The sequence below is a fragment of the Mus caroli genome, unplaced genomic scaffold (genome assembly GCF_978045245.1).
Source record: "Mus caroli unplaced genomic scaffold, Mus_caroli_1 scaffold_10, whole genome shotgun sequence".
Taxonomy (NCBI): domain Eukaryota; kingdom Metazoa; phylum Chordata; class Mammalia; order Rodentia; family Muridae; genus Mus; species Mus caroli.
In genome coordinates this window covers 35,177,668-35,201,083 of record NW_028227265.1, presented here as the reverse complement: position 1 = coordinate 35,201,083, position 23,416 = coordinate 35,177,668, and the positions used below count along the sequence as shown (strand labels likewise).

Genomic DNA, 23,416 nt, shown 5'->3' with positions numbered 1-23,416 from the left:
TTTTCACTTTAGTTTACATTTCTATTTTTATGGTTAGTTTTGCCTGCATGTATGCCTGTGTACCACAAGAGTATGGTGTCAGCCGGGCGTGGTGGCGCACGCCTTTAATCCCAGCACTCGGGAGGCAGAGGCAGGTGGATTTCTGAGTTCGAGGCCAGCCTGGTCTTACAGAGTGAGTTCCAGGATCAGCCAGGACTACACAGAGAAACCCTGTCTCGAAAAACCAAAAAAAAAAAAAAGAGTATGGTGTCCATGGAGGCCAGACGAGGGTGTTGGACCCCCTAGGAGACACTGTGAGCCGCCGTGTGGGTGCTGGAACTGAACCTCACGTCCTCTGGAAGAGCAGCAGTCAGTGCTCTCAGCTGATCAGCCATCTCTCCAGCCCCACTGGCTAAGCTTTTGTGATGGAAGTTTGACTCTATTGACTGTCAAGTATAAGGACCCTAATAAAGTAATATTTGTTCATTTTTAGTTACAAGACTATAAGCCAGATAATCTTATACAATATAAAAATCTTAAGGAATTAAAAATTAAATGCTTTTTCTGTTAAACCTAATCATTAAACTGGTGTTTCAGCTACCAGGCTGTGTTCTATTGTTTATGCATTCCAGTTTATTATTTATTCTACGCAGGTTTTAACTTTTTAAATGTATTTATTTTATGTGTATGGGTGTTCTTCCTGAAAGTACGTATGTACACCATGTGTATGTCTGGTGCCAGTGAGGTTGGTACAATGAGATTGTAACCGTATGGAGTTACAGACAGTTGTGAGCAACCATGTGGGTGCCAGGAACCCAGCCCAGGTCCTCCTTAAGAGCAGTGAGTTCTCTTAACAGCTAATCCATTTCTTCAGCCCGGACTTGAGTTATTCTTTCATTGCCCATTCTCTAGCTGGACTTTTAGAGCTCTCTAGAAGCCCCTGTCCAGTTACTAAAGCCTTTTCTCCATCTCTTGAGTAGCATTACTCTCTACAGCATCCTTTTGAATGCTTCCTTATTACCTATTTAGAATAGCAATCTCAGGGATACAGTTCTGCAGGTGCCTTTCTGCTGACAGTATACAGCAACGTTTCAGGTTACATAATCCACCAGATGGTAAAGTAGACCTGGTTCCAAATAGGTTTTTAGATATCAGGCCAAAAGTGTTGAGAAAATATAGGCTCGGTCTGTCCCTTCCATGTTCCATGGCTTGAGATAGGATATATTTGTCTTGGTTCTCAAGAGTTTAGAATTCTTTAATTTAGGATCTTGTCAGCACACATGTCTTATTACAAGTTGGAAGAGGTAGTAGTGGGCATCTATTTGCTCTGGCTACTACATAGAACTCTGTCCTTTCATCTTGTGTGTTTAAATACTTGCAGTGGTGGGGAGAATGCATTTATAAACTACCTTGTGCTTCTTTTCCATTATACATGCTTTTTATGGAAACTTTGGAAAATGCTGAAAAGAAGACCTGCAGAAGAGAGGTCCCCATCCCTCACACCCAGAGACTCCTTTTGCCTCCTCATAGCGTCCTCCTCCTCCTTTAGTCATGAGTATTTAGTTTTATTTTTTGTACAGTTATGATCTAGATACATATGATACATAATTTTGCATAGTTCACTTTTAATTCTTGAACACCATTAATACTAATGCATCAAATTTTACAATTTGTTCTCTGAAATTGGTCTTTGGGTTTATTCCCCGTCTTTCCCCCTCTCTCACCCCACTGGCTCACAGCATCTAACTGGACATTGCACATCTTTGTGCTCATGAGTTACCTGACCTTTTGAGGCAGTCAGAACATGTTTTTAAAGTTCTGATTATAGTGTGGACTAATAATGGAGTAGAAACACTTATAAAGAGGCATGGTACAAAGTAGGGAAATGACGCGGGAATTGATAGCATTCTGTAGTCCCCACTGTAATAATGGTTTAGCATAGATTGCCACTGGGAGCTAACAGTATTAGGTAAGATAAAACATTGACAGAGAACAGAGTAGCCACACAGACACAGGTTTTTTCTTGAGTACTAAGAGAAGAGTCTTAGGTTATAGTACACTGTTAGAAAGATCTGGTCAGTGCTTGGTAGCCAAGAGATATGTAGTAGCTGCCAGTGGCAGACTCTCATTGTAAGACTGTCATTGTGTACAAAGACTTAGTTACTGGGTGACAAAATCTTAAGTCTGAGCCGAGTCACATAGAAATGATGTAGCTTGTGAGGCATTCTGTCAGACAACTTTTCTCGGTTCTCTAAAGAGGTGGGTATCATGAAAGACAGAAGGTGGGAGAACTCCCTGGACTAAAGAGGAGTGAAAGTGGGTGCCACTTAAGCAAGAGCCTTGGATTTTATAATTTGAGTCTGGGATTTAGAAGGAAAACAATCTATTGGATGCTGTAGTTCATGTCTGTAGTTCTAGCACTTGAGGCAGAAGGATCACTATAAATACAAAGTATCCCCGTCCCCCTCCCCCCACACCTTCAGTTTCAGAACTGCCAGGACCACAGAGTAAGACCCTGTCTCAAACACAGAACTGGGGTCAGGTGAATTGTGAATATAAGCATAGGAATCAGGTCAAATCCATTATTATAAAATTTGACAGTGGCTTGTGCTTTAGATAGTAGTTTGTTAATACTCAATTTCTGGGTGTCATAATGGCATTTGGGTTAGGTAGGAAAATATCCTGGCTCTTAGGAGGTACATGGCTGAAATGTTGGTAGGTGAGGTAACGTACTTACCTTCTAATAACATTTGTAAATGCTTCTGGGAATAAACAGAATCATGTTCCTATGTGTGTTTGGGTGTGGGATAGGAAGGGTAGAGCTAGGAAATGCATACAAATGTCAGAACCTGGTAATCTAGGTAAAGGGTAGGATGGAATTTACTTAACAATTCTGACTTTTTATGGAATTGATTTCAAATTCTTTAAAATAAGAAGTTTTGTTTTTCAAAAGCAAACCCATTAGAGCAGTAGGCTTCACTCTTGAAGTATTTGAAATCCTCAGCTGTATTCCCCTAGGAATTATCTGGGGTAAAAATCTATACAATGATAAGAATGGAATTTGCTTCATTGCATAGGTGTTTCCTTTTCTGTATGAAATTTAAAGTCAGCCCTTGCCTGTAGAACTCAGAGTCATGTGTTCTGAACATGGAGATGGATGTGTGTAGTACATGTTGTCAGCCTTGGCCAATTTTTTCTTTTGAAAATGTTTCTAGTTATAAGAATTACACCCTTGTGACTGTCTTCGGAAATCTGCATCAGGCACAGCTGGGCGGTGTGCCTGGGACTTACCAGCTGGTTCGGAGTTTTCTAAACATTAAACTGCCAGCTCCTTCACCAGGACTTCAGGTACTAGAAACCTCTGCAGGGCCAGAGCCACTCGTTGATCTTAAGCATTCTTAGTTGAAGGGAGTTCTGTGTGGTAAAGAGGCTGGGTGGTGCTGTTTCATGGGCCCTTTCAAAACAGTCATGCAAAAATCCTGAGTAGAGGCAGGAGATGTGCCAACACCATGTCTCAGATGAGTTTTAAAAGTTAAGCTATAAGGGCTCTCTGACACTTACATGTGGGTGTAGGACACAAAGTGAGGAATATGTCAGAAGTTTAAAGCAAACCAGCTGGAAGAGTGGCATTGGGTGTGATTTAGTCCCTCTGCCTGCTTGCCTTGCAGACGGGGGTTATTTTACAGTGTCTGATAGAATGTACAAGCTAAGCTAGAGCTTTGTGCCTAAAGATGCCAGCTTCATAAAAGGTCATACTTAACTCTTAAAGAGCAGGGGTTCACCCTCAGTGGGACTCTGGAAGGCTGTTCCAGGTGGGGAGAACAGTGTGGACAAACAACAGAGAAAGCAGAGTATCTGGAGTGGTAGGCATGTGGCAGGGCTTAGCAAGCTTTGAATTAGCTGGTAAAGGAAGGCATTGAGTCCCAAAGCTGAGTGTGTGGCCTTGCATAGCTTAAACGTGTTGAAGAGGGCACATGATGGAAGTCTATGAAGCTTCTGCTACAGAAGGGGAAGAACTGATGACCAACAGTACAAGGCCAGGCCTGCTCCACGGACAAGGGAAAAGTGGGTGGGTGGTCACATTGTTGGGAGGGGAAGACAGTCACCTCGCAGCTCTTGATATCCAGACAGTTAAATATTTGGAGGGATAAGGCATGTTCAGTTTTATAAGCTCAAGTGGATGAGTTGCCCTCATTAGTCAGTGACATCTTTAGCCTTTATTTTGTCAAAATCAAAGAAGGTGATCCCATTGTTGCTGGCTAGGAGAAAAAGCATAGGTGGGCTCTGTTGGCATCACAGTACCTCCAGATCCATAGTACACTGCCACTCCCAGTTTTCCCTGGACAGCCCAATGTGTTTTAGAAACACAGGGAATAGGATACAATCAGTGGCTCTTAGCCCATGGGGTTATGGTGGGAACTGCGTACCTTAGCTGGGTGTCTCACATCACAAAGTGTTTGTTAGCTTTTGTTTGACTGTGCTTTTGTCTTGTAGGATGGAGAGGTAGAAGGCCATCCTGTCTGGGCATTAATTTATTACTGCATGCGCTGTGGAGACCTGCTTGCCGCATCACAAGTCGTCAGTCGAGCCCAGCACCAGCTTGGGGAATTTAAAACTTGGTTCCAGGAATACATGAACAGCAAGGATAGAAGGTACCATGAGCACTGTGCTTTGCTGCAGATATAGACTGCATTTAGTGAGTTTCCTGTCAGTGGAGGACTGCGTGGAACAGACTCTAGGTTAAGATTGATTGCTTCATAAAAATAACTTTTTGTCCAAGAGTGTTGGTGTGTGCCTATAATTCCAGCAGACAGGAATCTGAGACATCAGGTTGTGAGTTCAAGATGTTTTGTCTCCAGAAAACTAACTAAATAATAACGGAAATAAAATGAGACTTTTAGTGTTAGTTACTTTGTTAAATACAAATATTCTTTGTTCAGTCCATGTGGATGTGTATGCTATATGCTGTATGCTTTATGACTCAAGTTAGAGCCAGAATTTCATCAGTCTGAAGTTAGCATTGAGATAATGACCACAGCCTCGAGAAGCATTCCTGAACTAAGGGACTGGTAAGCAGCAGTTGGTTGTGCTTACGTAATTGGACACACGTTCATGTCCAAACCCAGTTTGTATATATGCACATGTACAGAGGAAATGTGACGCTCACTGCAGTGGTTCCTGTGGGAAGCCAATACTCAAGGGCTAATACTGCCACTTTAAGAAGTTGTCTCAGATCCTAAGCCTCTGATTTGCTTATATAGTTTAAAGTAGGTTTAGGGCTGAAGATGAGCTCAGAAGTGGAGCATCTGCCTGCCCAGCATGCACAGAGCCCAGGGTTTGGTCACCACTGGGGTAGAGGCAGCATTAGCACCCAACTGAGCCAAAGATTGGGGTACAGGTCTACTATTTGGGAGGTGAGCCCATGTGAATAAGGGGGTGTGGAGGCCCAAGGTTAAGACAGTTGAAGGATGAAGTTGGAGAGTAACCTCAGTAGGTAAAAGTGCTTGCAGTGCAATCGCAGAACCCTTGTTAAGCATGGTAGCACTAGCTTGTGATCTCAGCACCGGTGAAGTGAAGAAAGAAGGCTTTCTGGGGCTCTGGCAATGACCTAATTGGCAAGCTCCAGAACAGAAACGGATACTATATCAAAAACCACCACCTGAAGAGTGGCATGAGAGATTGACCTCTGCCCTCTGCTCTCTACTGCACACACATGTGCATGCAGATAAACTTCAACAGCAAGACATTTAGGGAAGGACCTGCTTGAGGGATGTTGGAGGGAATATTGATCCCTAGCATCCCCAGTCTCCCTAATGAGGTCTTAGGCCTGTAGAAGGCCGATGGGTGAAAGGATGTGGTGCTAGCAATTAGAAGTCAGGTGAGAGTGGTGGGTGAGCAGAGAGGCCCTATGCTCAGGATGATGGAGAGCTTCCAGACTGTTCTGGGCATGCTTGCACTTCACCTTTGAGGATCTTTGCTGAGTCTGTGTCTCTCTCTGCGTCTTCAGATTGTCTCCAGCTACGGAAAACAAACTCCGACTTCACTACCGCAGAGCCCTCAGGAACAACACAGACCCCTACAAGAGAGCTGTGTACTGTATTATTGGGAGATGCGATATCACCGACAATCAGAGTGAAGTAGCAGACAAGACTGAGGACTACCTATGGTTAAAAGTAGGCACAGTGTCCTTTGGCTGCTCAAGTCCTCCATGCTCAATGCTCGTGATGCATGAAGTCTGTATAGTACTCAGGACAGGGACAGTGGATTTTGTATCAAATCCGCCTTTTTTTTTTATTGTGTAATTCCTAACTAATAACTACACAGTTAGCTTTCTTTTTCTTCTTTCCTTCCCTCCTCTTCCCCCACTTCCCTTTCCCTTTGCATTGCTAGGAATGGAATTTAGAGCATCAGTCATGCTCTACTAAAATACAACCCAGCCCCAAGAACCACAGTGTGTCATGTAGCCCCAGCTCACAGCATCAAGGGTGGTGGTGCGTGTGGTGAGGGTGTAGTCTGTACCAGTGTGCTTGTTTCCTTTGGACATTTAGTTGAACCAGGTGTGTTTTGATGATGACGGCACCAGCTCACCACAAGACAGGCTCACTCTCTCACAGTTCCAGAAGCAGCTGCTAGAAGACTATGGTAAGATCCTGGACAGTCACCATCTCCTTTGGGGGGATATGGCTTACCATTTTCAATCAGGTACAGACCGTTATGCGTTAAGAAATATGCATCACTTGGATACTTGAGAGACTGAAGCAGGAGCATCCTGAGTTCAAGGCCAACCTGGGAAACAGTAAAATTTTTGTCTCAGAATAAGAATAAAAGCGTCTGGGGCTGTAGCTCAGTACTGCAGCACTTGCCTGACATTCCAGAGACCTTGAGTTTCTCTGGCCCCGCCAAAAGGAAATAGAAAGCTGTGACTTCATAGTCATAGACCATAAACATTTTTTCTAGTTCTTGCTTGGGAGAGATGTGAATGAGGCCTTAGTTGCTTCCTTGTAGGTCTTGCTAGTGGTCACACCTGATTACAAAGGAGAGGAGTAGCTTTTCCCTTTGACCTCCTCATTGTTGAACAGTTCTAGGAAGTATAGGGTCAGTGACTGCAGCTGCTGTTGCTGAGCTCAGGCTTCTGTGAAGCCGACTGTACATGCGCTTTGCATTTTCTGTCTCCATGTATATTGAAGACAACTGTCAGTTCAGCATCTTGAGCCGTTGCTCTCCTCTAATGCACACAGCTTAGGTTTTTATAACAGGACCCTTCTTGCCAACCATGAGTGAGGCCTAGAGAGGAGCTGGGTCTTTTTGTTGTTGTTGTTGTTGTTGTTTTAAGCCAAGGCCTCTCTCTCTGTTACAGAACTCAAGTTTGTAGGTCAGAATGGCCTTGAGTCCACAGAGATCTACCTGTCTCTGTCTTTCTGTTGCTGTGGCTGAAATTATTAGAAGCCTGCACCACCGTGCCTGGTTTCGGGTGGTATTTCATGGAGTTTCCTGTGCCCAGTATCCCTTCAGTTACTTTAGGGTCATGCGGCTGCTCCTTTCCAGTAGATACGCAGGGTGACTCAGTGGTGGCAGCGTCCTGAGTGTGTTTGTTTTACCTCCTCTCCTGCAGGCGAGTCCCACTTCACGGTAAACCAGCAGCCCTTCCTCTACTTTCAAGTGCTGTTCCTGACTGCACAGTTTGAAGCTGCCATTGCCTTCCTCTTCCGCATGGAGCGGCTACGCTGCCATGCTGTCCATGTGGCCCTGGTGCTGTTTGAGCTAAAGCTCCTTTTAAAGTCCTCTGGACAGAGTGCTCAGCTCCGTGAGTATTTAGGTCTTAGCTGGCATTGATGTGGCCATAGCGCACCATCCCCCTTGGTCCCAGTGGGGAAGTGACAGCCACTCCAGATTTTGGTCATTTTAGAGCATTGTAGGTATGTGAGCTTTTCTGTTAGTGTTAGAATGCTTGTTTTAACCCCTTGGCATTTCCTGGAATGTTAAAGGGTGATGCCAGGCACTAGCTTTTTGACCAGGCAGAGCCATTCCAGGAGTCATGAGTATGATGTTCATTAGGGATCTGGCTTTAAAGACCTTGGAAACACCAGCTAGGCACCTATCAACTTGCCTACCCAGGTGGGAGAGGCAGGTAGAGAGCCAGGTAAATGTGAGTGACTGACTGGGTCAGCACGTTCTTCCCAGTACATGAGCCATGATGGTCAGGTACATAGTCGTTTCCTGTAAAGGCCATCTGCTGGCCATTTGCCATAGAGACATTCACCTCTACTGTCTGTACAAAGGAAAGTGAAGCCACTGGTGAGGTCATACTGGGAAATGGGGACTGCACCGCAGAAGTCACGCTTCTTGGCTTATACACTTGATTTCCATGGGTCCTGGATTGCCGGGGTCTAAGGGGCCCTTCTGTTCCCATGTACAGTCAGCCACGAGCCTGGTGACCCTCCCTGCATGCGACGGCTGAACTTTGTGCGTCTGCTCATGCTCTACACTCGCAAGTTTGAGTCCACGGACCCAAGAGAAGCCCTCCAGTACTTTTACTTCCTCAGGTGAATCCTGCCTTTGCCTTTTTACTTGCCTAGCTTTTATTTCTCCATCCTGACAGTGACTGTTAGAGACTCAGTCTGCATCTATTCTTGTGCTTTTGTAGGGATGAGAAAGACAGTCAAGGAGAAAACATGTTTCTGCGCTGTGTGAGCGAGCTTGTGATAGAAAGTCGAGAGGTAGGTCAGCTTTCTCATCACCCTGGCTGGAATTTTTAGTGTGCTCTCATTCTACTCTGTGTGTGTGTTGTACATGGCCTAGAGGGGGTGGCAGGCAGGGCAGGGCAGGGCCGGGCAGGGCTTGCTTTGGTTTCTTACACTGACAATACTGACCTCAGCCTCACTGTGTCCTAGTTATGAGAGACCCCTCCTTTCCCTTTGCCCTAAGAATTTGTGTGTTACGTTTATTTCCTTGATCAGTAAGCTGAGTAAACCTTTTCTCCCCACAGTTTGATATGATTCTTGGAAAACTAGAGAACGATGGAAGTAGAAAGGTAGGTTAAATGTATCCAAATTGTAACAAATGGAAGGATGAAATTATAAGCCCAACTGATAGCATTAATTAGTTTTACACACATTTTTCTTTCTTTAAAATTTATAAATTTGTAATTAGTGTTTTCATATGTTCCGTCTAACATTTTTCTTAAAGGTAAGACAGCTATATTTTTGACTCAGAAAACATGAAGGAAAGTTAGGGTTTACTCTGCCTACTCTCTCCAGATGGGAAAGTTAGACACGCACTTCACCTCTGAGTACTCAGAGCTCCCCACCAGCCCCAGAAATGCCATCTCCCAAGAGCCTTAGCAGCTCCTCTGGGACTTGCCATGCCATGGGACACTGTAAGAGAAGGGCAGAAGCCCAATGTCAGGGCCCAGTCCTAACCCCGGCCCCCCTGGGTGCCCACAGCTACTCACTTTCCTGTGTAAACTGCATGGTTTGGCCTGGTGCCCAGATGAGGGCCTGCCGGTACTGATAGTCTGTCTTCTTGGCTTTGTGTAGTATCTTACTCAGGTAAGACAGTCACCCACAAAGTGAGAACCAAAGCAGAAATAAAAGTGGCTAATTATTTTCTTCAAGACCACACAAGTGGAATCTGAACATGCAGTACATTTCCTTGGTTGAGAGGCAGGGCACTGGAATTTGGCAGAGCCCTGAAGGCGCCTTAGCATGCACCGTCAAGCACAGTTTTGCGAAGGCCCCTCCCTGAGTCCTGAGGCCTGTCAGACTCTCCTGATCATGTGCCTACTAGTGAGTGGTGACGGAGGCTATTTCAAAGTCCTTACCACCACTTCCTGCATCTGTCTTAGAAAGCAAATTGAAAGTCCTGAAAGTATTTTCTCATAACATCCTGCTTGCCAGCAAATTTAGAATCACTAATAGTTTTACCTACTCTTAGTCATTTTGGAAAATCTCTCAGAAACCACTAATGTGCCATAGCCGACTCCATAGTGCTCCCATTAACGTGCCCTGTCTTTCTTTCTGTGGTTATGGTGTGGGGCCTTATGTCTTCAGGAGAGCCGAGTCTGGCAGATGAAGACCCTGTTGACTAGGGCAACTGTTCAACTGTGTTCCAGTTCAACTGTGTGCTCCAAGACACAGTTGCTGCGGGATGTTGAGTCTTTCCCTCCCCCTTGATATTTGTCTTGTCAGCCTGGAGTCATAGATAAGTTTACCAGTGACACAAAGCCTATTATCAACAAAGTTGCTTCAGTGGCAGAGAACAAAGGACTGTTTGAGGAGGCAGCGAAGCTTTATGACCTTGCTAAGGTAATTTTCCCTTTTCACGACTGTGTGAATGCTCAAGCTCTGCACTACTGTCCCCGCTGAAGCATGTTCTCTGGCGTATAAATGGTTCAGTCAGGGTCAAGTTCCCATTTTACAGAATTCTAACTGTCTGAAAAGTATCTATGGTCAAATAACAGCATAATGAAAGTCTCTCTTGTAGACATTGTCAAAACCACTGTGGTTCCCCGTGGTAGCTTTCTACAGTGGCCAACAGTGTGCATTCCAAGAACCTGAGTTAAACGCATCTCCCTAAGAGTATGTGATAAGCACTGATGACTTAGGTGATGTCCTGGGGCTGAAGAGGTGGCTCACGCTGCTCTCCTAAGAATTGGGTTTGCTTTCCAGCACCCACATGGTGGCTCACAGCCCTCCATAACCCCAGTTCCAGAGGATCTGGTACCTTTTCTGGCCTCTGCAGGCACCAGGCATGTACATGGTGCACATCCGTACCTGCAGGCAAAAAACATAAACACAAAAAGATGAAAATAAATAAATCCTTTTAAATAAAGATTTCCTAGGGGTAAAGAGATGGCTCAGCATTTAAGAGCACCAACTGCTCTTCTAGAGGTCCTGAGTTCAATTCCCAGCAACCACACGGTGGCTCACAACCATCTGTAATGGAATCTTATGCCCTCTTCTGGTATGTCTGAAGACAGCAACAGTGTACTCATATACATGAATTAATCTTTAAAAAAGACAGACAGATAAATTTCCTAAATTTAAAAATATTGTGTTGAGGTCTAATTAGGACAAAGGAAAATATGCAAGTGGTGGGTATATATTGGGTGATCTGTCCACAGCTGTGTCCACACAACCCTGGTCTCAGAATATAGAGCAGTTCTGTTCATCACCCCAGAAAGTTGCTGGTTTTATTTTGCTTAATTAGTTTGTTCTTTTGTTGATTGTTCCCTGAATCTTAAAAAATTCAACAGAATGCTGACAAGGTGCTGGAGCTGATGAACAAGCTGCTGAGCCCTGTTGTTCCACAGATCAGCGCCCCACAGTCTAACAAAGAAAGGCTGAAGAACATGGCCCTATCCATTGCGGAGAGGTAAGGTCTGGGCCTGCTCAGTGGGGCCCGAGGGTGCCAGGTCACTGAGTCCGCCCTACTGTGTGTTCAGCTTCAAGAGGCACTAGCAGACAGTTCCCTACAGATTACACTAATTCACCTTCTTTCAGAACGTCCTTCAGTGGTAGTAATGGGGTTGTTCTCGGGCTTTGTGGGCACTGTTATAGAATCCACCTTACTGCTCAGTAAAGTTCCTGAGTTCTCAGACTAGCCAGCTTAACTCCAGAGCAGACTGGGTTTGAGATGCCTTCCTACAGCAACACAGACCACCTGAATCAGTCGTCCCCAGCGTTAGCTCCAGGTGCTGTAGCCCATGGTGTCCTCTTCTCTTTCCTAAAGATGTGGCTGTAGAGTTGATGGTGGGGGCTAGAGAAGCAGGCTTTACTTAGAACATGTGGGAAGAGTATTGCCAGGTCACAGGAGTCAGCCCTTCACAACGTCAAAATGAATACTGTTCGCCGCTCTCTGTTGTGCCCGTCCAGAGAGCTCGGGAGGTTGATGTACTTAGGTGAGGATTCTGTGGAAATCCATCTCCACTCTTACTCCCCTCAGCACCCCTCCTTTTGTTTTTTAGGTACAGAGCTCAGGGAATAAGTGCAAATAAGTTTGTGGACTCTACATTCTATCTCCTCTTGGACTTGATCACCTTTTTTGACGAGTATCACAGTGGTCATATTGACAGAGCCTTTGATGTAAGTTTCTACAAGAGCGTTTGAAGTACAGGTTATCACCAACATGCCTGTTTCATGACGAAGACAAGTGTGATCCTGAGACTCTAAAGATTTCTGCCCCTCCCCCGCCCCAGGCACCTTTTTTTTTTTTCCCTCTCTCTCCCATTTAATATAGAAACAGACTTCTGAAAGAAATCTGTTTTATTCTGAATTTTAGAATTAGGTCTGGAAATTATAAAAATCATGTTAGTACCTCAGGATCAAAGCTGTTGTTTTGGGGTTTTTGTTTTTTGAGGATTTTGTTTTGTTTTGGGTTTTGTTTTGGTTTGGTTTGGTTTTTTGGTTTGTTTTGTTTTTGTTGCTGTTGTTATTCGAGACAGGGTTTCTCTGTGTAGCCCTGGCTATCCTGAAACTCACTCTGTAGACCAGTCTGGCTTTGAACTCACAGAGATCCACCTACCTCTGCCTCCCTCGTGCTGGAGCTAAAGGCATGCGCCACTATCAGGATCAAAGTTTTTATGTACAGAAGAGCAGCATTTTCTGTTGTTTTGAAAAAGCTGACTGGTTTTGGGGGAGGAGGTTTGGCTATGATGCTGTATCTTATGGCTGATGATGTTTTGTCTGAAACAGATTATTGACCGCTTGAAGCTGGTGCCTCTGAATCAGGAGAGTGTGGAAGAAAGGGTGGCTGCCTTCAGAAATTTCAGTGATGAAGTGAGTCTTTCTCTTTGTTCATCACAGAATTCTGTTTCTATCCCTTCCAAAACTGGAGGCTTTATTTTTTTAATTATATCTATACGTGTGTGATGTATATTTTTATATGTTCCCATGTGTATGGACACGTGTCGGGGTATGTGTGGAAGCTCACAGAAGATGATGAGTGTCTTCCTCAATTGCTCTCCACTTTATATTCCAAGGCAGACCTTGGGGGAAGTGGAGTATAAATCATGGGGTGTATCCCACGCACCCTGTAGAAATACTTGAGTGTTAAAATATCCTCTGGTATGCATAAGAAGTGAGAGAATTAAGCCAGACTCATTGGTCAACCAGACCCCTCCTTTCTAAGAACCCATTGTATGAACTTGCAGACCACCAGGAGAGCTGAAAGTGAATACATTCTAGAAAAATCCAGGCTGAGTTGCTATGGTAGCTAGAATTCTCAGAGCTATTGGGTATGTTAAAATAAAAGGCTAGAGCTGGGAAGGTGGCTCACTGGAGAAGGCAGGATGGCAGGTAGAAGGACCTGAGATTGGATGCCCACTGCCTGCCTGACAGTAGGGAATATAAAAGTTAGACATGACAGCATGTCTCCGTAACCCTAGCACCGGGGTGGGAGTGGGGTTGCTAGCCAAAGGGCTGGGCTCCAGGTTCAGTGAGAGATACTACGAACCATCACTTCACACTAGGGAAGAGTACTGTCAGCCATAGTTTCTCTGTTGTTTCTTACCTGCCCCTAGATACCAGGTTTACTGTATCACGGGCTAAAGTAATATACCAAGCTCTGTCCCTGTACACTTCCCAATGAAGGAAGTGGAGGGTGGACAGGTCTGAGGCAGTGGGGAGTTACAGGGACCTGGAGAGCCGTGATACTAAATGCAGATCTCTGGTCTCACTCTGCTGGCAGCAGAGCCTCCATGCTTATAGGTGCTGCCCTACCAAAGTGCCGTAAGGGAGCAGGGAGAAGGACCAGTGAATAGCAGTTCCAGAAATTTGCTGACACTCTGGACATCATGATGCCACCAGTTCCCTTTTGGTGACTGTAGTTCTCCATTGGCAGCTGTGGAATGAAGCATGACCAGGCAGAGGCCATGCTCCCTCGACTTGTTGCTCCTTCTGGGGACTGGGTTCCTTTCCCTTATTCCAGGTGTTTTTCTCTGTAGATCAGACACAACCTCTCAGAAGTTCTTCTCGCCACCATGAACATCCTGTTCACACAGTTTAAGAGGCTCAAGGGAACAAGTCCATCTTCAGCAACCAGGCCCCAGCGAGTCATTGAAGACCGTGACTCTGTAAGATCCCAGCATTCCTGAGAAACATTGATGAGAATCCCTTTGGAATTCCATTCCTAATCCTCTTTGACCACATCATCCCAAACATTCTTTACTGGGGAACCTAGCACTAGTGTAAACCTTATACTGGGAGCTCCTGGGAGAAATCAAACTGCGATTGCTACTGCTCTCAAACTAGGGCTAGGGATGGGGTGGAAATCAAACAAAATGCTCATTCGTAATTGGTTCCATGGGATTTCATTCCATTCTAACAAACAAAGTTACTTTGAGTCTTGCTCAGGGGTGAACACTTTCAGTAATACCATATTCTACTTTTTTGATTAGTACAATATTTATTGCAAACCGTTGTTTCTCCTCTCTTAGCTCACAGTAGATCTTGAGAGGTGACTAGACAGCATCTTACAACTGAGGAAGCTGAGATCTGACATAGGGAACCAGCTAGGGCTGGTTCCTCAAAGGGTTGGAAGAGGCTGGGTATGACTTCCTATAGGGCTTCCATCAGTACCTGTGCTAACTAGTCTAGTGATTTGGATCTTGAGACTCAACAGCATATACCCCACTAGTTTGACCCCTTTAAGCTAAGAGGCTCAGTAATTGTCCTGACAATTACTGGCTTTTTGTTGTCATTGTTGTTTTGGGGTTAAGGGAATAGTTTATTTAAATTGTCTTTCCATTAGCCACAATAGCTGTGTCTCAGTTTTTAGAGGCAAGTCTTACTCAGTCACCCAGACTTGAACTTGGATTCCTGCATGGTAGGATTACATGTTTGTGCCACTAGAACCAACTGCCTAGTCTAGTATTTTTATGGGACTTTATGAGCATTTTCTGCTATCTGAACTTGTTTGGGGGAATTGAACATGTTAGACAATCATGCTGCCTCCCTCTGAAGTTGTGTGTTGTCCGTTTGTCCCCTTAGTCACTGTCCCTGATAGAGCTTGTGACTGAGTAGGGGCAGGAATGTTCACGTTGAGGGAACAGTGCCTGGGAGTGCTCCATGGAGTAGTCAGCTGGTCCAGTGGTTCCAGCCTTAGTGCTGCAGCCTTAACACAGCTCCTCATGTTGTGTGACCCCAGCCATACAATAATTCTTGCTGCTACTTCACAACTGTAATTTTGCTAGTTATGAATCATAATGTAAATATCTGATATACAGGATATCTGATATGTAACCCTGTGAAAGTTGAGAGCCACTGCACTGTTCCATTTAGGCACCAGATGCAGCTACCCCTGGGGAGTCTAGAGCCTTGTGTTCTGAATAAACTATTGATATCACTCACTGGACCTGTCCCTTGGCAGGACCACTCAGTGGCAAAGGATACTCTGAGCAGTTGTGTTTTTATAGGTCAGTAGGACCCTGCAGGATGTCCTCTGGCCAGCCACTTCCCTCATCTGGAGGGAACCCTTTCAGCAGATCTTCTGAGCATAGTGTAGTAGAACACTTGCATAGTGTGCATGACTTCTTACATCCCAGCCCTGCAAGGGAGAAATTTTTTTGCATAACCTACCATTCTGTATTTTTCCTTCCTTCCTTCCTTCCTTCCTTCCTTCCTTCCTTCCTTCCTTCCTTCCTTCCTTCCTTCCTTCCTCCCTCCCTCCCTCCCTCCCTCTCTCTCTCTTCCTTCCTCTCTTTCCTCTCTTCTTCCTCCTTCTTCCTCTTCCTACTCCTCCTCATCTTTCTCCTCCTTCCTCTTCTTCCTCCTGCTTCCTCCTCATCATCATCTTTCTCCTCCTTCATTTTTTTCTTCCTTCTTTTTCTTCTTCTCTTCCTTCCTTCTTCCTTCCTCCTCCCTCCTCCTCTTCCTCCTCATCCTCTTCCTCCTCTTCCTCTTCCTTCTTGAGGCTGAGTCTATCTATATAGTCCTGGCTGTCCTGAAACTCACTCTGTAGACCAGACTGACCTGATCTCACAGCTACATGCCACTGCCTCCCGAGTGCTGGGATTAAAGGCATGTGCCTCTGTGCGGAGTCTAGTCTGTATTTCTGTATTTTTTATTTTACTCTGAAATGTAGAGATGGATGACAATAGAAACTTATTTATCAAAGCTGCCTGCTCAATTTAAAGTGTGGAGTGCTACCAAATCCTTTTGCCTAACCTTCTCCACAACTCATTTAAAGAAGCTAAATCAGCATGGTAGCCTAGGTGTTTTTGTTTACCTTGAAAGGAATACCATAAGGGTTCTCATCACAAAGTAAGATTTCTTTCTGTGAGGACATTAAGGACACCATACACTTGACAGTTTATTTCACACTTCAGGCAAAAAGCATCTGCCTTTCAGTTTCCTGAAGTGGTCCTTGAGGACCTGGTAGTGACCCTGCAGTTTGCCCTAACGTTTCAATCCTGGTTGAGAAATGTGTGGCCTTTCCTCTGTATGATCTGGTTGCTTGCTTCCTTGCTTGCTACCATGAGAAGGTTAATCTCAGTATGGGCAACCTGAGTCCACAGAACCCAGTGTCTCTCGAAGCCACCTGACGGGGACCCTAAGTCTAATCTAGTGTATACCCTTCCTAAATTTCTCTATTCCTTGTTCAATAGTTTATCACTTGGAAATCAGGTTTTCTTTTTTTCACTTACTGGAAAGATCTGGTTTTGATAAAGTGCTGTGTTTTCAGAAAAGAGCCCTGTGTCCTAAAGGGAGAACAAGAGGGAAATGGGAGAAAGCGATAAGGAAAGTGGCTCAGATTACAGGGACACAGCTTGCAAGGTGGCACTGCCAGGGCTCTGTGGGGCACTAGACACGCAGGTCCCTGCAGAGAGGATAAACAAACCAGCTAGGAGAGAGGGAGGCTCAGGGAACTGGAGCAGACGTTCTGAAGCTTCAGCCTTGTAGACGCTAGCCAGGTGTGCTGAGGTGAGGCAGCTTCCTGGCAGTCTCCCGCCTTTGTTCATCAAAAGTTTTGACACCCTGTGGAGTGGGGCTCCAGTGGACACGTTCTTTTAAAAGGGACATGAAGCTGGAATAATGTGACAGTAGAGGCTGAGACATTCCTGACACCGAGTGCGCAACATAAAAGAACCTGGTGGGTGCCTAACCCTAACCTGCAGTTAACCAGTTTTCTTGTCTTGACCCCTTTTCTCTCAGCAACTCCGAAGTCAAGCCAGAGCCCTGATTACCTTTGCTGGGATGATACCGTACCGGACGTCTGGGGACACTAATGCCAGGCTGGTGCAGATGGAGGTCCTCATGAATTAAGCGCTGTGTTTGATGGGTTCTGGGACTGCACACTGTCAGTATATTAGGCACGTGGGCCAGCTGGGGTGGGTTTCCAGTTTTGTTTCTGTTGTGTTGTGTTTTGTTTTTTGTATTATGTATTTTTGTCAATACCAATAAATTTCTTTGATTTGTATTTCTTTTAAACATTCTTTTTCCTTTTTTTTTTTCTTTAAAATTTTAGGTTGTTTTCTTGTTTTGGGGTGTGTGTGTGTGTGTGTGTGTGTGTGTGTGTGTGTGTGTGTATTTACTTGGGAAATGTTGTCCACAGTTGTTTTGGGGCCAGAGAATGAGAGGCTACATAGGTGTGTAAATCTGGACAATGTGACTTTAAATGATTAAAAAAATTACCCACCATGAGCAAGGAATCAAAGCCTTTGGCTGTCATAGTCCATAGAGCAGAATCACTGTGCTTTTCCACAAGTGTAGTTGAGTGTGAAGCCAGCCTTGGTTGGTGTAAGATCTGTGGGTGGAATACCAAGTGCTGCTGTTCTCTGGAGTCGTCTTTGAGGTCATCCAGCCCCACACTACCCTCATTCCTCAGCCAAGATCCCAGGAGATTAACCTGCTGGTGTACGTTCCAGAGACGGGTCAAAGCATGGGCATGGGACTGCTGGAGTAGAAGCGGTGCAAGTACCCAGCTCACAGGGTAGAGTGGGTGAGCCCATCCACTCCTCTGCTCTTCAGGAAGCAAGCTCATGGGCTCATCCTGCATGCTCAGTACAGGAACCATTTGGTACCTGCATCCAGAGTATTCGATCCCTGAACAGTAGTTGTCACGTTACTGACCCTACTTCTTCCACAGGACCAGCAGCCCTGAGCTAAACTAGAAAGATCAAGTGAGCATTTGCTCCTGAGCCAACCAGTTGAGCAAGGTCTGCCCCTCAGGAACACATTTTCTCACAGGTTCTCCAAAAAGGATTTTGTTCTAGGGAGAACTCTCTTATCACAGGATAGTCACTTCCGTTTCTTGTCCTTTGGGAAAGGGCTAATGGATCAATAATGGGCACAGATTTCATGATCCATGAAAGGAATTACTTAGGATCCTCCAGGTCGTGTTCTATCTTCCTTCTTTAGTCTGATCTTGTTAGTGGGACCCAAACCTGAGCTTTACTATGAAGTCACAGAAGGCAAGCCCTGTAGGTGTATCTGAGCAAGGTGTAGCTCACGTCTGTGCCCCAGGAGCTGACAGGATGTAATGAGAGTACTCCAGACTTTCATACCATGTAACTAACTTTATTTTTCTTTTTCTTTTTTTAAATTTATTTATTTTATGTATATGAATACACCATTGCTCTCTTAAGACACACCAGAAGAGGGCATCAGGCCCCATTACAGATGGTTGTGAGCCACCATGTGGTTGCTGGGAATTGAACTCAAGACCTCTGGAAGAACAGTTAGTGCTCTTAATTGCTGAGCCATCTCTCCATCCTCCTAACTTTATTCCTTAAATTGGCTTTTTTACCACAATTAAAGAAGATGGGAGTTGGTTGTAGCCTCTGTGACTTGTCTCTTCTTTACCCCATGAGAGTCAGTTGTAGATTTGTGTTTGCTTTATGCAGTCTGGCTGCATATAGAACTGTACACATGTCCTGCCAGAAACCAGATGAGACTAAAAGCTAGTAGGGAAGAAAAGCAGCTGCTTGGATAGTGGTGTAGTCAGTGGCTAGCAGGTTAGGAGTGGGTTTAAGAAGACCTTTGTGGGAAGAATGAGGTACTGTTCGAAAAGAGTTAAACCTCCCACTTGCTCTATCTGCTGATTCTGTGACTGCATGTGGCATGCTGGGCTGGTGTATGTCCTTGACTGCGTGACTCTTGGGCAGATTATTAGCTTAATCCATCCATCTCCACTCATTTGTTCAGAGAACGAAATTCTTTCCTGATGCATTGTGATTTCATTGTTTACCTGGAGAAATAAGAAAATGCCTCCTGGAGTCTCTTGTTTTCCAGGGCTGAGTCTCTAGTCTTGAACAAAATCAAGGGTATTTTGAGACAGAGAGGGTAAGAGGCTGCCTAAGGATCTCATAATTAACTCCTGGGGGACATCATAGGGGAGGTAAGAGTTAAGAGACCCAGCACCTTTTCTGGGCTTGGAGATTTGATCTCATCTTCCCACTGCACCCCCCTCCCCATTAGTTTTTTTCTTCCTGCTCATAAGTGAACTGCTAAGTAAAGTTGGGTAACTTCAAGTGAACAGTGAGGTAGAACCCGCATAGAGCCAGTCTTCTGGTTTTGCAGCTCCTGAGCTGGAAGTACATTGAAGAGCTGGAAGCTTCTTCACACTGGAGGCAGAAAGCAGACCCCACTCCTGCACCATGTAAACTCAGACTGGAGCACAGAGGAGTTCTGTGGTTACTGCTATGATGCTTTGGGATATTTGAAGCAAAGAATTGTGGGTCTTCCCACCTTAACCCAGTATTGCCTGATTTAAATAACAAAACAAAGGTGTGTTGGTTCTTGCTTTGGATTTCTAGTTGAATAAATGCGTACATGGTCCAAACCCTCAAGGTTAACTTAGCTGAATGTGCCAGCTCCTGCTGCCCTAGGCTCCACACCCATGTTTTTCCTTGGGCATCAGAGCCTCTGCTTGTAAGTCATTGGATATTTCATGTATCTTGCCATGACTCCATTCCTTCTATCCATGCCATTCATGCCTGGAGCTTGCTGAATACTATATGCTACAAATAGCCCCCAGACTGGTATGTTGCCCTGAGCAGGCTAAAGTGGTGTGGACTGATTGGCTACAGGGTGAGCTGAGTCATCCCTCAGGTAGGGCGATGGATGAAGACTCCAAGACTGAATACTGTTGCATACTTAGGGGTAGTATGGGCAGAGATGCAGCATTACTCTGGCATGCATTGTTCCTGGCTGCCTTTGCCCTTGAGCATCGGTTTCTTGGGCATGGGGCAGGTAAAAACACTGGCTATTGACATTCACTGGCTTGGGGCAGGTAAAAACACTGGCTATTGACATTCACTGGCTTGTTGCAGTAAGAAGGGTATCCAGCTTCAGAGTCAATGATTGTAGCCTTCTGGGGGTCCCAGAAGACCTGGCCCAGCCTTTTAGTGGCAGGCCATGAGCTCCTTCCCTGGGGACAGATTTAGCAAATGAACAGAGTCACCTCTGGGTGCAAATGACAGCATCAGTTGCAGTTTGTCTGGTGGCTCTGCATCCACTGGCACTCAGTAAATGGAGGCCTAGGGCCTGGTGCAGGCTGCCAGGAGCTTTGCAGCTACTTGGATAACCCTCCTTTGCTGCCATTCACACTTGAGAGGTAGCAAAAATGGCAGCCAGATGAGAAGGCCATAACTGGCCTTCAGGTAAGTTGACTGACTGGGACAATTAGGGGCCCCAGAAGGCCTTTATCCTGTCACCTGCCAGATGTTTGTCCATCAGGGCTTCAAATGCTGTGTATGCTAGAGGGGGGTTGCGGGGAAGGCAAGACACTGTCCTCACTTGAGTAATTTCTGTTGGGAATGTGATGGGCAGATTCTCTCCTCTCAGCCTTTCAGATGTCACTCTTGTGTTTGTGGGGAGGGAATAGCGGGCGAGTCAGTGTGTGTGTGTTCCTTTCTGTGCAGTAACTTGTGTGTTTGCTCTGTCCAGGACGCTTCCTTCACTCCACCCCTGTCTATCCAGTAAATGTTCTCCCAATGTGCCATGTGCTCCCTTTGCTCTGTTCTCCAGTGGAATGGGAGCTCCCTAGCTGAGGCTCCCGGAAGGTGACAGAAGTGCCTCTCCTCACCTCGAGTAAGGGAGCTCCTCTCTACTGTACTCGAGGCTCCTCAGGCCTACCTGGCCCCGAGTCTCTGGGTCTCTCCAGTCACAGCCACCTGCTTCTGTAAGTAGAGGACTTCTGTCCCGGCTTGGAAGCTCTGAAGTCAGTAATGGCCTCAGACCCAGCCCTTTGGTATCTGGGGAACATCTCATTCAAGCTGTGGTAGACAATAAACAGCATCTTGATGACAAAGCCAGCAAGTGGCATTCTGGGGCTGGGGCCCTTGATTTGGGACCCTCAACAGGAAGCACAAGGGAGTCAACAGTGAGGGCTGGCTGTGTCTGAGCTGATGTCAGGGAAAGTTGGGGCTGACCTTCGACAGCTGTTTCTTGACAGGACCTGCTATGTTTTTAACCAAGAATACTGCAGAGTTCTGGGCTCTGGTATTCTGCCTGGGAATAGATGGATGACCAGCAGTACAGATTGGCCATGGCTCTTGCTGGGGCCCTCAGCTAAGCAGGTCCCTTGGAGGCAGTCTGCTGATCTGAGACTTAACCCTGCATCCATGCCCTCATATCCCTTATAAGGCTTTATGATGTCCTCTGGACTCAGCACCTCCTGGATCCAGGTTGGCAAGGCAGTGTGTGGCCTTGGAAGGGACACTGGAGAGTGGGTGGAATCAGGCAGAGAGGGACTGCTGGAGCTGTTCATTGAAACATCTACCCTTTTCATGGAAAAGTTCTGAGTCTGCCTGTGGTTCCAGCTACTTGGGAAGCAGACACGGGAAGATTACTTGAGTTTAGTCTAAAGCCAACTCAGACCTTGTCTTTATAAAAAGAAAGATGGGGATCATTGTTGGCCCACCGTGAATGTTACCTCAGCTCTTGGGAATGGCCAGGTTTCACTGTAGAAACGCTTGGAAGCAAACAGTCTGGGAAGAGAGGCCCAGAGCCTGGGAGCTTCACAATGGCACTGTTGAGAGCCATCCCCTCTGCTTTAGAGATTGTCGGGAAGTTCCTTCTCAGATGTCCTACCTGTCTCTTTCTCCAGCAGTGCCACACTAGAGGCATCCTCCTTACAGTCTCTGCCACTCACACAGAATGGAATCCTGCCATAAGCTCTTATGCGAATGGGCTGGCTGGGTTTTTTAGAAAACGTTAAAGCAGTTTTCTAAAGCATGGACGTGCAGCATGTGGCCCCTTTGGTGGTAACTGCAGCCATCCACATTGGCAAGCATAAACTGCCCATGAGAGATGTGAGAGAGACAAGAGACAGAGTGAGGCACTCTGGAGAGCAGAGCCCTGGACACAGCACGTGCTGGGAGGGACCATCCTATGCCACAGAGCTATAGTGTGGCAGAGCTCTGGGAAGGACTCAGAGCTCAGTTCTCTCTACCCTGAGACACCTTGCCACAGGGGAAGCAGGGGTGCCAGCTCCCTCGCCCTCAGATCCTAGGGAGTCAGTGCATCCCAAGCAACTCGCCTACCTGGAGCCATCACTCTGGAGGCCCTCAGCAGGTAAAAGTCACCTTGCGTCCCTCTTCTCCCTGTTGTGGGTGTTTTTCTCTGCTGTTTGGCGTATTTCCTTCCTAACAGGGTTTCACACGGGCTCAGGTAGAGTAACCCAAAGGAAGGTTGCCTTTTCCTTTGTTTCTTCTTTTATTTCAAGGCACAAACTTAGGACACAGTCGGTAGGCCAACAGTTTGCTCTTGGAGGACAGATACTGATGTGTCAAGTTCAGCTGGTGGTTCCCATGTTTTCAGGGACTGCTGATTGGAGGTTGTAATTCAGCAAATGTTTGAGGGCCTGCCCAAGGCCAGATAACTGACTCAGCTGTGTCCCCAGTTTCCCAGGACATGGTCCTAAAACAGTCACTGCCCTCTTTGGGGGACAAGCAACAGTGAAGGGGTCTCCTGCAAGTGATTCTCCTGATTGATTTCAAGCCTTCTCTGGCCTCCTTGAGCACTAACCAGGAGCCCTGAGGCTACAGATTGTGGGGCCATTGGTGAGGACAGCCCTGTTTTCTGAGGATCTAGATGTATATACATGAATAGTAATAAGAAATGCCACAAGAGGGGGATACAGAAGGATGGAGATGGGTGTGGTGGTGACACCTATAATCTCAGCTGTATAGGCTGAGGCAGGAGGGTTGCAAGCTGGAGGTCAATCTGGGCAACTAAGTGACAGGACCCTGTCTCAAAACAAAGACCGGGGTCCGGTATCTCAGTGGTGAGTGTCTGTCTGCCTCCTACAGGGCTAGGGGTTCAATCCCAGCACTGCCCTCTAAAAAGGGGGCAAGATGGAAGGCAGGATTTCCAGAACTGGGGATGGAGAAGTGATCTATATGTGACATGGATTCAGACCCACAGAGGCAAGCAGAAGATGTGTGGCACCAGGTCAGTTCTGGCCTGCTACCCCTTCTCACGCTCCAGGGGTGCCG

At 46.0% G+C, this 23,416-nt stretch overlaps 1 protein-coding gene across 3 annotated transcripts in view; it reads left to right on the top strand.

The window, feature by feature from the left end:
* The window catches only part of Nup93 (nucleoporin 93), a 110,065-nt gene extending 92,671 nt beyond the window's left edge, over window positions 1-17,394 (top strand). For all 3 annotated transcript variants that reach the window (XM_021169822.3, XM_029480656.2, XM_029480655.2), the window contains 14 exons: window positions 3,195-3,327; window positions 4,474-4,631; window positions 5,987-6,152; window positions 6,528-6,621; window positions 7,592-7,783; window positions 8,396-8,522; window positions 8,624-8,696; window positions 8,966-9,010; window positions 10,167-10,283; window positions 11,234-11,352; window positions 11,945-12,062; window positions 12,672-12,755; window positions 13,922-14,050; window positions 17,130-17,394. In XM_021169822.3, coding sequence (XP_021025481.1) covers window positions 3,195-3,327; window positions 4,474-4,631; window positions 5,987-6,152; window positions 6,528-6,621; window positions 7,592-7,783; window positions 8,396-8,522; window positions 8,624-8,696; window positions 8,966-9,010; window positions 10,167-10,283; window positions 11,234-11,352; window positions 11,945-12,062; window positions 12,672-12,755; window positions 13,922-14,050; window positions 17,130-17,240 — 1,666 coding nt within the window. In that variant the 3' untranslated portion in view covers window positions 17,241-17,394. The remainder of the gene's footprint in view (window positions 1-3,194; window positions 3,328-4,473; window positions 4,632-5,986; window positions 6,153-6,527; window positions 6,622-7,591; window positions 7,784-8,395; window positions 8,523-8,623; window positions 8,697-8,965; window positions 9,011-10,166; window positions 10,284-11,233; window positions 11,353-11,944; window positions 12,063-12,671; window positions 12,756-13,921; window positions 14,051-17,129) is intronic.
* The last annotated feature ends 6,022 nt before the right edge of the window (window positions 17,395-23,416 follow it).